This window comes from Brachyistius frenatus, unplaced genomic scaffold, assembly GCF_029030835.1.
Source record: "Brachyistius frenatus isolate BFR_SWC_R1_liver_20210118 unplaced genomic scaffold, ASM2903083v1 Contig_18, whole genome shotgun sequence".
Classification (NCBI taxonomy): Eukaryota; Metazoa; Chordata; class Actinopteri; family Embiotocidae; genus Brachyistius; species Brachyistius frenatus.
Window position 1 is genome coordinate 1,347,072 of NW_027210617.1, and position 16,589 is coordinate 1,363,660.

The 16,589-nt window shown below is 36.7% G+C and overlaps 1 protein-coding gene across 1 annotated transcript; it reads right to left on the reverse strand.

The window, feature by feature from the left end:
- Nucleotides 1–189: 189 nt before the first annotated feature.
- On the reverse strand, nt 190–13,665 carry LOC138618768 (atrial natriuretic peptide receptor 2-like). Its single transcript, XM_069694737.1, has 23 exons — nt 13,584–13,665; nt 12,371–12,461; nt 12,013–12,145; nt 11,196–11,319; nt 10,589–10,693; nt 9,701–9,803; nt 8,583–8,728; nt 8,427–8,499; nt 7,989–8,133; nt 7,554–7,640; nt 7,309–7,452; nt 6,726–6,847; nt 6,308–6,452; nt 6,087–6,135; nt 5,895–6,002; nt 5,614–5,733; nt 5,407–5,500; nt 4,929–5,016; nt 4,611–4,750; nt 4,222–4,374; nt 3,019–3,117; nt 2,133–2,224; nt 190–1,369 (listed from the first exon to the last, which is right to left on the reverse strand). The coding sequence occupies exons 1-23, from the start codon at nt 13,626–13,628 to the stop codon at nt 1,259–1,261; spliced, it is 2,517 nt and encodes an 838-aa protein (XP_069550838.1). The 5' UTR covers nt 13,629–13,665; the 3' UTR covers nt 190–1,258.
- Between the last annotated feature and the right edge of the window lie 2,924 nt (nt 13,666–16,589).

A 16,589-nucleotide genomic window follows, 5' to 3' on the forward strand; every position in this document is an offset into this window, starting at 1 on the left:
GTGTGTAATATTTTTGTGATATATTATTTGGATGTTAGCATATTACAAGTCAGACAGAGAAAATAGGGTTTACTGTCTTGTTATTTTGTGCTATGTGTTCATAAATACCAGTTTCTATTAATAAACTGACGTAATGCAGTGAAAGGCACACTTTAATCAGATAAATGCAGCCTATGGACAGTGTTATAATTTTAAAGTAACTTTAATGCATATAAGAACAATACAATTATAACACTCAATGCACATGTATTACTACAACAGACAATTGTAGCCTACATTCTTATTTCACAAAAGTAGTGTTTGTAGGTATCACATCTCTTTTGCATCAACTAGACATACAACATTTTGAAAATTTAAAGCAAACTCAGCTTTGTTAGCGTTTGGTTCCAAATTACTTGTACATCCATATTTAAGGAATATTTTACAGGGAAGATGTTTCAATTGGTCATGGCAGAAAAATCACAGGTGGTATAAAAATTATTCACAATGACTTTTTTTTTTTTTTAGTTTACAAAGGAGCAACACCAGTGAATATACATGTTCAAAAGTGGAGGCCCATGGCAACATCACATGAACAACAGCCATTACAAAGTTTATTAATTACATCTGTGGGTTTTTTTTTTGCCATGACCTGTGTTGCCCAGAGCATGTTTGAAGTATTTGATGGCAGATTAGAAAAATGATACTTTGTAAACCAAAGAGAGTTTATCTAAGTTTTAGTTATATTGTAAGAGTAGGTTTTCTAAATTTTCAGGCAGTGAATGTCTCAATGACTTGTAAGAAATAGGATTGCAAAAAAATACAAACTAAACTATTTAAGAAAGAAAAGAAAAATGTCCTCAACTCTGGCACGTTTTTCCAGTATCTCTTTTTTTTACATTCTTCCCAGTAAATGAAAAAATAAATGATACATGACTATGTCCGGAGCAAATTCTGTAAATTACTTAAAAAATAAAAATTTGGACAAGATTGTGCATTTCTGGTTATTTCTACAAATTATTATCTTTAGCTTCTCATCATTGCTTCATGTTACAGCAAGGGAACTATGATAATGACAAGCACTTTTGGAACCTTTACTGGTAAAATCATCTTTTAAATGTACAACCCAGTATAACATTTAAGTTTGTGATCAAGTATTTGTTTATTCTATCACTATATTTATCCCCAGAGTAGCTCACATGGACACAGATCAATTTCACAACATGAAGCCTGACCACTTCTTCTACAGCTATTATCAAATTTTATGATATACTCAAATCTAGTCACTAACTGGTACTGGTACTGCTGTGGATTCAGATGTTCTGAGTAGTGGGTCTGTGTGATTGTCTTTTTTTGCTTCGAGCCACCATGTTGTCATTTCCCCTTTGCCCTGTTGGATTAAGAAAAATTAGAGTGACAGGGTGAGTGAGGGAGAGAAAAAAGAATCATATTGCAAAGCATGTGTCCCTTTGAATTTTAAATAAAGCCATTAGGGTTTAATGGAGGGCAGAGAGCAGCAGCTGAGGCCGCCTCTGTGCAACAAATCACAAGTGTCAGCATAGCAGCCCTGTCCCTTGGGGCTGACGAGCAAACCCCTCCCATATTATCACACTGGCACCACCCAAAAAAAGGTTTTAGGTTACAATTTGAGAAGAAACCAGAACACAATACATCCATGAAAAAAGAGATCAAATACCAGATAGAGGCAGTTTTTTTTTTTTCCTTGAACAGAGGTTTGGGATTTTCTCTGATCTTTTCAAATCTCAGCCTTACTAATGTCTTTTGAGGCCATTTTCTAATGAGCTACAACCAATTGTATGTAGTTATTTCGGTTTATATTTTGCTTTAAAAAAACAAAACAATAATTAAAGAAGGAACAGATAGCATTATATGCAACACATCCCACCCTAATTGGTTTTAATTTGAAAAACATTGTGGCTTTGTAAGTTTTTATATTTTTTTTCGGAGATAAGTGTTTTCCAACACAATAAAAGGTAAAATCAGTACGGCAACCATCCTTATTTAAACTAAAACTGTAGAGCAGCTATAAAAAGTCCAATGCCTTTTCTCCAGCCAGTTAAAACTGTCTCAATATTTCTCAACACTGGTTAGAAACTATATAATGCATGAATGTTAGCTTCTGGTAAACTTACCTTGACATTAAGAGTTCCTCTGCAGGTCAGAATGTAACCTGTGAGTGTGTGAAGCAAGTCAGCTGTGGCACCACTCACCTGGATCTTCAGCGCTGTGATAAAGATGATTGAAAAAACAAAACACAGCTCATTATCTAATCTTATTTCATTATGTGAAACACATACTGTTTTAGATCACTTTTTTTTCCAGATTTAAATGATTTTGATACTGTATATAACTTAAAGTATATACTAAAGTTTCTGTCACGTCATACATATTATTTATGATAGGTATTACTGAATAGTTTACATATAGTACATTTTATAGCATCCCATACATGACTCATACATGGTACAAAATGTACCTATATTACATACAAGTAAAAGGCTGTATGAAATATGTAAGACTTGCTAGGAATCGAGAGACAAACTTTGAATGTTTAGGTACCAAATATGTAATGTTTACAACAGATATATGTTTTTTTGTTCTCCTTTTCCAGAAATAAAAGCGTATATACTAAATGTCCCAGTAAAATCTCACTCACACATATATGGGATTTCCCAGAAAATAATGCAAATTTAAGATTTGATCTATATTTTAAAACTTTTGTGTTTCTCTTTTCTAGTCAACTGACAATCTGAGCCCACATTTACTTTGTGCTTCTCCATTATGTCACAAACTTTATGCAGAGGAATAGGTGCTAAGGTGTGAGTGAATTATTCATTCTTCATGCTGACACACTGTGTTGTAAAGGTGAACAAACATGAGCACCACAAGTACAATGATGTTTGCAGCCACAGGACAAGTCATTTACTACAGTGCTGCAGGCAAACTCTTGACTCAAACCTGCACACAGTTTTATGCTTTTTTTTCTAAAGTGAATAAAAAGTTTAACAATTTCATTACCTTCACTTGTTGATTCCATCCGTGACGCTGTGTTGACAGTGTCCCCAAACAGGCAATAACGTGGCATTTTGGTGCCAACTACACCAGCTACAACAGGTCCTGACAGAGTAAACAGCAGCAACATAATATATGACACTGCCAGGCTGTGGATATGATGATGCTCTAAACACTCCTCTGTTCAAACAGAGCAATTTCTTACCTTATATTGTTTCAATAATTGATTATTGTCACACTTAAAAGAAACAGTGTGGGTCGAGACAAGTCAATGTTATTCGTAGGGCACATTTGATACACAGTTGTACTCCAAAGTGCTTAACATCAGCATAACAGCAATTAATTAACATGATGAAATCATTTTAAAACAAGGTTGAAACTAAACTAAAGATATATCAATAAAAAATGAAAACCAAATCAGCATAACCTCACAAACTGTAGACAAAATTACATTTAAAAACAAGTTAAAATCAGCTGAGCAGCCATTAACACATGCTGAGCAAGAACTAAGATAAGCCTGAGAAAAGAAAACATTTTAAAATTTCTCTAAAATATGGAAACAGACAGATATCAGGTCAGAGAAGAGAAACAAATGAACTTCAACCTTCCTCTAAAAACATGGATGCGATGCTTTATGCATTATTTTATTTATCATGAGCTGAGATATCCATCCATTATCTACACCCGTTTTATCCTGAACAGGGTCACGCAGCCTATCCCAGCTCACTTTGGGCAAAGGCAGGGTACACCCTAGACAGGTCACAGGGCCAACACATAGAGACAGAAGGAAACAAAGACCATTCACGCTCTCATTTGCTCTCATTCGCTCTTTTTTTTTTTGTAGAATCACCAATTGACCTGATATGCATGTTTTTGGATGGTAAGAGGAAGCCGGAGGACCCGGAGGGACCCACGCAGGCACAGAATCGGACCTGAGACATTTTTGCTGTGAGGCGACAATGCTAACCACTGCACCACTGTGCCGCCCGAGGGAGATATAACATGCAAAATAATATACTGTTCTCTCTAAGTTCAAATTTTTGGTTACAATTTATGCTCCATTTAGATTTATTTTAATCACATTTATCCTGTAATAGATTCATACATGTTTAAGGTGACTCCGTAAAAATCTTCAATTCACTGGGAAACAGAATGGGGTGAGAAAAACTGTTAAACAGATGCTGGATGTAGATGTGAGATCCTCCGTACCTGAATGGATTCCAGCTCGGATCTTCAGCTGTGTGCTGGGCTTGTGGGGGATCTTAAAAGAGTGGCAGACACTGACAAGATCCAGGGCCATGCTGGCGATCTCTCCAGCGTGATTGATGCCATTCTCTTTAGGGACCCCAGACACCACCATGTCTGAAAGAGTGAGAGATATACTGATAAATGGCAGTAAATTAAAAAATTGCCTTTTAGATGATACATATTTCAGCTTTGTATCTTCCTGTCACCTATTTTTTTGGATGTAGTTCTTATTTAAAAGCTCAAATCAGGTTAGTTTGTTGTCACCTATTTTAAGGTTCAGCCTCATCAACGTTTTTTTATGACTTTGTGTTTATTAGTCAGTTAAACATCCATCTAACATCCTTACTCACAAGCATCGCCTATTGTCTCTACTTTGTACACATCGTAATTGTCAATGATGTCATCGAAGGTGGTGTAGAGTTGGTTGAGGAAGTCCACCACCTGGTAGGGAGTGCTGGTACCAGACAGCTGAGTAAAGCCCACAATGTCACTGCCAGAGAGGAGTCATACAGAATTATTCATGTACAGAAAGGGGTAAAAAAACAAAACACAGATTAAATCTAAATTCATACCACGAATGAAACAAAATTAACTTATACTCTGAAACCCATTAAGCCCATTAAAAAACAAAACTCTTTGGTATTAGCTTGATTTATACAAACACAAACCTGAAGTAGAGGGTGGCATTGGAGTAGCTCTGGGCTGCTAATGTTCGGCCTTGACGAAGTTCATCAGCCACCGGCTTTGGTAACATACCTGCAGAAGGATTTACAAACTTGAGATGCTATGTCTGTCTTTGGGGCAATAATTGCTTCTTCTCCTCCAGCAGATGGCAGTGATCACATTTGAGTGACTCCTCCAACATTACAGCTTCACAAAGTGTTAGTATCAATTCATTGCCTAATAATTCAACGACATCTCTGTCCATGCCCTATGGTATGCACATGTTGTTGATAAGGAGTGTATAAGTGCAAGTTAATTCATCCTCACCTCATACAATATACCCTGCCCTGCTTGTACTAGAAATATCAGTGTTATCTCTTTAACGTCACGAAGTCAATTCCTAAACATCATGATTCTTCTCAGGATCAATCATAAGAGAAATGTCAACCATTCTCATTCCTCCTGGTTGCTATTCTGACTTACTGTATAACAATTGATCTGTCTTCTGTTTCTCTTGAAGTAGGTCCTGTGTTCTTTCTGCAACTATGGCCTCCAGATGCTTGCTGTACTTCTCCATCTGCAGTTACACAAACTATCTGTTTGAAACTCGCAGCAATCAAGATGGTACAAATAGTCTTGCATTATTAAAGCATATTCATTCAATTTAGTTATGTTTCACTGGGCTATTACCAGGTTCATCATCATGTCCACAGGGCTGACTTTGTGTAGGTTCATCTTTTCAAGCGTCTTCTTCACCTGATCGAATGTGGGCCTCATGGTGACATTGTGACACCAGCACTTCTTGATGAGCTGCTCAAAGAAAACAGTGAGGCCTCGCTAACTAATGTGATCATGCAGAATAATACTTATAATAAATGTCCTCGTCTGAAGTTATTGAAGAGTCTAATTATCAGGAGCTTTATGAGTACAAAAATCACATTTCCCCCATTATGTCTGTGCATGTGACAGACCTCACAATAGTCATCCTGGTTGGGACAGTCAGTATCAGCCTTTCCTGCTTTGAGTTCAGGCAAAGGGGGGCGCCACATAATATCCATCCTCACTCCCTCAGCCTGGTCCTGTTAGAGAGAACTACTGGTTACAAAGCAAAGATCAAAAGGAAGCTGAAGGTTATAATCTAAGGAGAGGGCTGTTATACTCACTAAAATGAGTTCAGAGCGAGTGGCAATCTCAATCAGAATCATGGAGTAGCTGAGGAGAGGCAGGAAGAGAAGGGAAATCATTTCCTATTTATATTCTTGTGCAGTTACCAAGATTTAATAGAAATGTGTGAGGCTTGTTTCTCTATCATAACCCATGTCTTCAATTTACTCAAATTATCATGTGGTCCATATAAAAAATTCAAGTGTCTCATCAGACCCACCTGTAGACGTCTGCTGCTGGGGTCATATTGGAGCCACTTCCCAGCAGGACCTCTGGAGCACAGTATATAAGGTTGACATCTTCACAGTTGAAGCCATTACTGATAGACTCAAAGTCCTCCTTTCTGTAGGCTGTGAGTCCATAATCTGAGACCAAACACAAGAAAATACAAAGTACAGTAAAGCTGCATGTAGTGTTTCACTTTGCGTTCATAATATCGTTGCTGCTGATAAGGAATGTGGTGCAATGACTTCTATAAAGTTAGTGTTAAACTGTGTATGTTAAGTGACTTATCACATGGGGTATAACTGCTGAAAACAGAATATAACAATGACAAAAGACTTGACTTTGAACACAGATTGTGTGTCTTTCCAGCAGACTGCACTCTCACCTTTTATCTGATGGTAATATTTTGTTACCTGAAATTTTGCACACCCAGCGGTCATCAACAACACAATTTCTGGAGTGAAGTCTCCCATGAAACACCTTATGTTGGTGGAGGTAGGACATCCCGCGGGCGATGTCAGTGGCAAAGGACAACCTGTATGGGCCAACATGTCACTGTTTATGTCATAAATAACATTTTCTCATGCCACAACCATACCATTAAAATGTAATATTGCATCGTATTATGCTCTAATGAGGAAATACCCTTTTCTTTCACAGTATTTATATTTGTGTGATTGTAGAATTGTGGTATTATTGTCTGGAAATTAGTTCTTTGTGTTTGCTAATTAGAGCAAAATCAGACATTTCCTGCTGAAGATTAACACAGAAAAAACATGTTTGCATTTTCATGATATTACTAATGATATCTGTGTCTTTCATTAGTTGTGGGATTTAAAACAATAACACCTCAAAAGTGCCGAGACTGAGATCTTTAACTCCAATGAGCCAAAAGCTATCAACAGCAGGTTCTTATAAAATGTAAATCGAAAACCAAATATGTGATTATCAGGAAAATGGTTAAAAAAACAAGGAAGCAATTGTGTTATTTCTTACCTGAAGCCCCAGTTGATGGGTATATCATCATTGAGTAGAACGTCAGACAGGCTTCCTTTGGGGCAGTGCTCTGTGATGATGCTCACATAGGGCACCTCGATGGAACCACCAATGAACTTGCAAAGATTGGGATGGTCCAGTTGCCTGGCCGGTATGGAAAAAAAATTATGAGCTGCAGGAGCTTGATTGGAAGAAAACGACTTTTATGTTTGTTGTTCCTCTCCCTCAGCAGGATGTTTCCTCACCTAACTTCTTTCACCTCCTTCCTCATGGTTTTAGAAAGGGTGAAATGTTTCTTGTGGATGTGTTTCACTGCAACGGTCCTTCCATCACTAAAAGACAAAATCAAGTAAACGTCATTTCAGTACTTAATTATAGAACATCGAAGAAGTACTTTGCAATAGAGTGTATTTGTGAAATGCAGAGGAGTCAGCCACAAAACTTTTAGTCAGACAGATTAAAGTCATTTAATGATGTTTATAACATTCGTTTACTTCCTGGAAGTTCACTTACAATCAAAGCAGGTAAATAATAATAAAGTATCTATCTATCTAAATTTCTATTTTTACAAAATGTTGAATTATGTTTCTCAATAACAAAACTCTACTACAGTCAAATATCATATCCTTTAACTTTATGATTCATCAGCATTTATCTAAACCAATAATAAAATGGCTCACTATATGCCTGGTTGTATGCAGCCTTGTTTGAAGGACGTGTTGAGTCCAGTGAACACGGTCACATCAGTCATTTGGCTGATGGTGGAGTGACTCTTGACATGATGCAGGCTGGTGGTGCTGTCGAGGCCCCTGAGGCCGCCTCTGCCTGCAGACAGGATGGTCAGGTGCTCGTGTCAGAGAAATTTTACAGCTGGACTATGAACCTACAAAAACTCCAGGTACAGACATGACTGCATATTGTAAATGGATAGAACAGTTTCTTATTATAGTGCAAAGCCAAAGTAATACACCTGCAGACTTGACTCATTATTGCTCAAAAAAAATTCTTCCTTATGTAAATAAATGTGATGTGAAGTCTAAGTCTAGAGTTTCCAATTGAGTTATGTTTCCTGTGGAAATGCATGTCAATCTGTGAACAGCATGTTTGAGACGTTCTACCAAATATTATGTTCTTGTAGTTGATGATCCAGCTTTCGTCCCAAAACATCTTCTGTTTCTGGTACTGGAGCCACTGCAAGAAAAACAAAACAAAACATCAGAACATAAATCATCCATGTTTGTGCGAGTTTTTGCATGTGTGTTACACATACTGACCACCATGGTGAGAATGAAGCCACTGCTGAACAGGGTGACTGGGAGCCCGATGGCCACTTTGATAGTGATGGACATCGGGCAGATGCCGCAGTCTGCAGGACAGTTCAGACAGTTTTCTTCCAGCTCGCAGACATCATCCCCACACACTGAAACAAAATCACACATTTTATATTCTGTTGAATCTATAGGTGAAATTACTCAGACTGCTTACTTAAATAGAAGTATAATCACTGCAATGTTAAAATACAGGTTGCAGCACTGCATTCAAAATTCGACTTACTTAAAACCACAAAGCTATTAGCATCACAATGTACTTGAAGTTTAGAAGTAAAAACTATGTAAAACAGTTTATTTCAGACCGGTGTATATTTTATTAGATTGTAATTGTTTTTATGGATTAATGTGTATGCTATATCACTTTAATGTTGCAGCTGGTAAAGGTGGGGTTAATTTGAACATAACTATTCTTCTGGGTACCGTTCCCCTGGAAACAATCAATTCTTCTCTGATCTTAACCCCTGAAAAATACATCTGAATAATTTTGTTTAATATATTTGGTATTCATTTTAATCTGTAAAGTGCCTAGTAATTAAATGTAGTGGAGTGAAAAGTAACACATTTCATCCTGAAATGGAGTACAAGAACAAAGTGGAAAGACTTGTAAAGGACAAATACTTCAAACATTTTTGAAATTACAGTACTTAGGTAAATGTACTTTCTCACCACAGACTGTATTAAATTGTAATTCACACAGATAGCAAAATTCACAGAGGCTCATGATATTTTAAGGAGCATTACAAATACATAAAAAAAAACTATTTGTATAAAACCATGCAGTATATCTACCGGCAAGTTCAAAATCAAGTTTAGTGGAGTAACTCTGCTTCATTGTTTTTAAAGGATGTCTATTCGACCGCAAGGTCAAGCACAAGTTGGGTAAATAAGACTTAATCCTACTGTTTCTGTGTGGTCGATTAAAATAACAAAAATATAATCACACACTGCTCTGATGCATGGCACAGATTAACTTTGCCAAATGTGTCTCTTTATGACTGTATCCAAACAGCAAAGATTTGAACATGTTTATTCCAGCTTGTGCCGGGTGTATGCAGACTGACCTTGAGCGCTCACAACAACCACTTTGGACTCCAGCGCTGAGTGCATCTGCCCTATTTTGATATGAGCAATGACTGACGTGACTCCGACGTGGATTAACACAACCTAAAATGAGAAAAAATAGTGACACATCAAAATGCATTTGTGTTATTTAAATCTTTAAGTCTCAATTAAAAATAATATTTACATTTGTTGTTTTATGCGATCTTAAAAAAATCCAAACTAAAGTGATCACATGTGCAGACAAATGTCAGCAGTGTGATGTTAGACCATCCGTTAGTATATAAAAAGAAATAAATGCATGAAAAAAAACCCGTTATTTAGACTCAATGTTATTATAGTTGCAAACATTATACACAAACCTCCAGATAAGTGTCACACATAAATTAATCAAAATAATCCGGGCTGTAAGCATGGTTGCTCGTCCTCGTAGCTTAAAGTATTCTGTCAGCTTTCAACTGAGCATTTGTAATAAATATGGACACATTTTTGTCGGAAATGTACAATCATTACATCAGCTGCAACCCAAAGTATGGTTCTCTGGTAATTTGCTAATAACAGAGAAGTAATTACAACTGGCTGACTGTTGTTACATGACATGTAACATGTCAGCATAACAGAGTGCAGGCTTCACAAAGGATGCATCACTCTGATCAAACCTGTAAGATTAATTCTGTAAAAAAATTTTAAAAAAAATTAACACCTGTTTTTTTATTATAATATTATGGTATACAATTTTTGATATTTGTCTTTGAGTGTTCATAACAACACATACAGTAAAACAAAATATTAGCAGGTGTTAACATGATGTGGTACTGTAAGAAAAAATGTTCTCCAAACTCAGCACATGTTAAACATTCCTTTGAAGAGCTTATTTTGGCTTGGCTCACCTTTGACGTCCAGTATTTCTGGGACATCATCCCTGCTTTGGACACAGTGTGAGTCACTATTTCACCATCATCAGGAATCCATGGGCCACAGATTCCACCTTGTTTCTTTAAAGAGATAAAAGGTTAGAAAAAGAAAAAGGTTAACAGAAATACTGTCACTGAGGTTCTGGTCTGCTGATTTTAAAATAGCTAAATTTAAAATGACCATAAACATGGATGGGTGATGTTTTGGAAATGTTAGAGATCTGAACTCATTAAACGACATCACAAACATAAATCAACATGACCAAGATTTTCAATTATGGCACTCATGTAAAAGATTAGAAAGTACAAATATTGCAGAAATGTCAAAATACCAAATATCAAAGCTGAATTTTGTGGAACAGTTTTAAATAAGACTTTATGAAACATGGTAAAACTTAAGTACGGTAAGTGTGGGTACATTTGTTTGCGATTGCTTGACTGAATCTCGGAAAGAACATTCAGAGGACACAAGTGTCTGCTAGAGTGTGAAATGATTGGGATTATCCTAAATACTTATATCAATAATGTAATAGACTCCTAAGAAATTTTGTTTGTGGAGGTGAAACCAGTGTTGTGTACCAACCATGAGGCCAAGAGGACAGGAGTGGATGTTGGCGTGATACACACAGCAGTTCATTTCATTGGCATTGTTCCAGTTTGATGGGCACTCGTGTTCGTGACAGAACCTCTTTGCCTCTGATGCAGCACTAGAAGTGAAGGACAAATAAATTAATTTACACAACACCCCATGTTGTTATTTACTGCAGAAGCTCAAATGAAAATCTGATGCTTGGCTTGTCTCTCTAGAGCTTAAATAAACCTTTGCTTATGCAGGTGTATCAGTCAGCAATAAGTTATGGATCGTTGTCAACTCATTTTTAATCATTTTCATGTTTATTCCTTGTTTATAGCATCTTATCTTAATAATGAATACAAATCCTATTTATTGTTTACAAATTATTTTATATATAAAACTATGAGACAATGTGTGATTTTACAATAAAAATAATATGACTAATTACTTATTTCCCGAATGGTTATTTCTAATTATTTCCATGGCACACGCAAACACTCTGTACCTCTAACTGCACATAAAGTACCATCACAATGTGTCAAAAACTGTGTCAAGGTGTTCCAAGCAAACTCACCCTGAATAACAATCAATGAATCAGTTTAGGGATGAACATGTGGCTGCATTTGTGTGTGTGTGTGTGTGTGTGTGTGTGTGTGTGTGTGTGTGTGTGTGTGTGTGTGTGTGTGTGTGTGTGTGTGTGTGTGTGTGTGTGTGTGTGTGTGTGTGTGTGTGTGTGTGTGTGTGTGTGTGTGTGTGTGTGTGTGCATGCGCATTCTGACATTCTGAGCATGGCAGACATTTACAGGTGTTTATGTAAGACACTCACCTGAACTGGAAAATCTTGTTCCTGACTGCGTACTCGTAGAAAGAATCTGAGGCTGTCACGGTGTACGAGACATTGAATTCCTCCCCGTTGGTTACTTTTTCTGGAGGACGCTGTACCCAAGCCATTTCCAGACCTTTGACAACACATGCATATCATGACTGAACATACACAATCAATAGTCTGCATAGGCATGCAGTAAGGATACTGTGTGCTGCATTTGCACAAGTACTGTATGACTTCACAAACATCTCTGGTTTACTGAGCTCCACCTCACAGTGAAATTAACTGTGGACAAATAATGTAAATGTTGTCTCCTTAAGTAGAAAATTGTTTAAAAAAAAAAAAATGTTTTTTTTACCTCCACAGCTAATCATGTTGAAATCATTTGGATTGTTGATCGGCCAGCAGTCGTACTCTGTGTTGTCCAGATCGTGCCAGCAATTTACCCCCTGCAGACATTACAGGTAGTGTAAACATATTTGAGAAGCCTTAAGTAAGAATCCTCATATTATCTTTCAATCAAAAATAAAAATAAGAATGCAAATTTTATAGTGTTTTGTAAATCAGCCCCACAACAAGCTGGCAAGTTTCATGCCACTTAATATTTATTCTCTGCTACACTTCAGAGGGAAATGTTGAACCTTTTACTCCACTATATATATTTGACAATTTTAGTTTCATGTTACTTTACAAACACAAGATATGACGTTCTTAAGAAATAAAAGCAGCAATTAGTTGATAGTTGATTCAATAATCAAACAATTAACAGAAAATTATCTGGCAACTCTTCTAAAATTCATGTTTTTTAAGATACTTTTTATACAAAATACCCAATGTTTCATAAATCCACTTTCTCAAATCTGAAAATTTGCTGTATTTCTCTTGATTATTATTATTATTTTTTTTTTTACTGTTAATAAACTGAGATTCGGAAAGATGGTGTCACTTTGGGGACACATATTACCATTTTCTGAGTGATCAAGAAAATAATTAGCAGATTTATCCATCATGACAAGAATCATTATTTGCAGTCTTATACAAAAGAAACAAAATTAGCACCACCTTAACCAACTACAGCAGCTAAATGCTGCTTAAACGTCACTGCATCAGCAGCATCATTGATTAAATATCAGTCGTTTAATACATAAGGTACATTTTTTCTGATTATATTTACATACTTTTTAGTAACATAGGATCAGTACCTTTATTTCAGTAAACAATCTGAGTACTTCTTCCACCACTGCGATTAACCCAGCAATACACTGAAACACCACAAGCCCATGACCACATGCCCACAGCAACAAATGTTTCTGACAAGACAACAAAAGCAAGAGGGGTTCTCCAACAATAAAAGAAAATGTGAATAAATTTAACTCAGTTACCACAGTTGCTTATATTCCTTCCTCTGTGCAATAAGTAGAAGTTTCCCCCCACCTGTCCCCATATCATCTCATAGTGCAATACATTACGAGTTAAACCTTCAATATTTGTGGCCTTAAAAATGCAATTCCTCTCTAGAAATAAGTGTATTGTTGAGATATGTTTAAAAATCCTCCAGTGTGAGACCTTACCAGCAAGAAACACAGGCAGAGGGATGCTGCTATCCGTAGAGCCATGAGGACTGCTGCTGTGGCTAGACTTGCTGCGGTCACACTGACCAAATCTGAGAGAGAGTGAGAGTGTGTGTGTGTGTGTGTGTGTGTGTGTGTGTGTGTGTGTGTGTGTGTGTGTGTGTGTGTGTGTGTGTGTGTGTGTGTGTGTGTGTGTGTGTGTGTGTGTGTGTGTGTGTGTGTGTGTGCGCATTCACCTCATCAAAGACACAATACTCTTCCACAAATGTTTTTATTTTAGGCTCACCCTCTCTCTCATGTCCCTAAATGTCCAATCAACAGAAGAGGTTCTCCAATCAAAGTTTGATCACGTCCCCATTCAATAGGTGCTCAAGTTCACCTTCACTGTCCTATGGGTCGACATTACCTACAGGTTCCCGTTGCACTTGAACTCACCAATAGGGCATGTTTCTGTTGTTTAAGTCTGTTCATGATGAACGCGCGAACCTGTGAATAGAAATTGTTTATACAACTCCATTTCCCAAAAAGTTGGGACCCTGCAAAATGGAAATAAAAACAGAATGTGATGATTTGTGAATCATGTAAACCCATATTTAATTAAAAATAGACCAAAGACAACATCAAATGTTGAAATTGAGAAATTTGTCTTGTTTTAAGAAGTGCTTATTTTGAATTTGATGGCAGCAAGCACCATTAAAAACAGCCCCAATTCTATGGTGAAAATCATTACATAGACTCAGAAACACTTCCAAAAAACTAGTGTCTGTGAACAGTTTGTTGGCTGCATCCAAAATTTCAGGTTAAAACTCTTCAATGCAAAGAGGAAACCATATACAAACATGATCTAGAAACATAGACGGCTTCTTGGAAAACAGTCCTGTGGTCTTACAAATCAAAAACTGCTTGCAGTCTGAACAAAGCTTAATAGGATAACATTTCAAAGTATTACATTTTGTATCCAAAAGGTCAAAGGTCAACTTTACTATGACATCAAAATGTTCTGCACACACACTTTTCTCACCATTATTCAGCGCCAAAACTCAGAAACAGAAGGGGAGCTTGTGACCATGCTTCATATTTTGTCAGACACTAATCTTGGGTAGATTGTGCCGATTGTATAGATTATCTCTGCTTTCAGGTCAAAGATGTGTGTGAAACATCCGGGTTTTAGAATTTGTTGCCACTTTGAAGCAACAACTATAGTTGAAACATTGTCTGGTGTCAATCAGTTTCATTGGCCAAGAATGTGAACACATAAGAATTCCTTTAAAGTCTTCACTACATATAGTATATGAGTATGGACTGGTATGGATGTAAACTGCAACTTGACTGGTTGGTGGAGGCACACAATCCCAAATAAATCTAGTTATTTTTTATTTTGTGTATTTGCGCTGAATAAGTCAATCTGGAAAAATGATATATCCTCATCTTTATAGCACAAGGGATATTAATGTAACATCGTATCCTGATGAAAACATTCCCACATCTGTTTGCCCTGAGACTAAAAACAAACCAAAAGACAGCATTTCTAAACATCTAGTAAAATTTATTTGGCTTTTTTCAAGAATGCATAATTACAGCACAGCTGTAGGAAAAGGCTGCCACACCACACAGTTTACAGTTGATGTTATTTGGGAATGCTAAACCAGAGAGGCAGACAGCAGTCACGACAGGTCGACAGCAGTCCTTGGCAGAGACAGTACTGGCTACTACACTACATATTCTTAATGCAAACCACATGAATTTGTCCAGTCAAATCAAGCCAAACTGAAACTGAAGGGCAACTGCATCCTGAGTATTTTCAAAGAGCTAAATGTACAATGTGCCTCTTCTTTTGCCGTCAAAGGATGCTGGTTTGGTTTAGGGAAATACTTCTTGAGTGGTGTGTAAGTTTTTATTGTAGAAAACATATTTAGTATGTGATTAGGAGTGCTGTAAAAACAGATTACCTCGCGTTTGAGGGGAAATAAAAATGGCTGTGAGTTTGTGGTTGCAGAGTGAACAATAGGCCTGTATTTCAAGCATGGTGAGTTTTGTAAATTAGAGGGGAGATTTGAAACTTTGTCAGGGCTTTTGGGTAGAGCAGAGAAACCATGTGTACAGTATGAAGTATAGACTATATAATTTAGAAAGAACTGACTGATTTACATATATATATGTGCACAGAATATACAGCTTTTAATCCAGAGATGTTTTAATGTATAAATGATTTACTATTCCATTAGTTTGGAACATTTCATCCTTTTCCAGATGAAGAACTGAACTGAAATTAAGGTGGGTGATATTTATAGGATATTTCAAATAGTGTCAGGTGACTGTTGATATTCTACAATGATACTAAATTTATATTATAATATTTTATGTGTTGTTTTTTTTTTTTTTACTGATGCAAGTGCCTTGCAATCCAATTTGAGGAAGATTTTGTCTTTCCTACTAAGGATTCAACGATTCTTTTCAGACTTTGACCAAGTCGATTCTTGACTGCATGGAAACTAGAGGTCAACCATTAATTGGCCTGAGCAATCATCCTGAAGTGCCACCAGAAATCTCAAGCAGTGGTACTTCATCAGCTGCTGACCAACTTCAAGTCATGTAATTCTACTGTTGGGTAATCCATTCAGTGGTTTTTGTTTAAAATCGGCTGTTATCAACTGTTTTTGGACTAACAATTACAATCAGTTATCATCAGTTAATGTTGAGTAATTTTCATTTAAAACATGGAGACAGTCTGCCTCAGTCAAACAGGATTTGCATGTAGTTTTATGGTTACTTTGGCTGATATCACCAAATTAGTGGTGTGTGCAGCAAAGTAGTCTTTGGTCACTTGAGCAGCTCAGACTGACAGTTACAATGTTTAGCACAACTTAAATTAGCATGCTTGCATGCCCAAATTTGCTAATTATCCCTACACACAAAATAGGCTTCAGCTGATATGAGGGAAATAATGTGAAAATAGTTTTTTTCAATTGGCCATGAAAGAAAATATTGTACAAATTTACAAGTAAA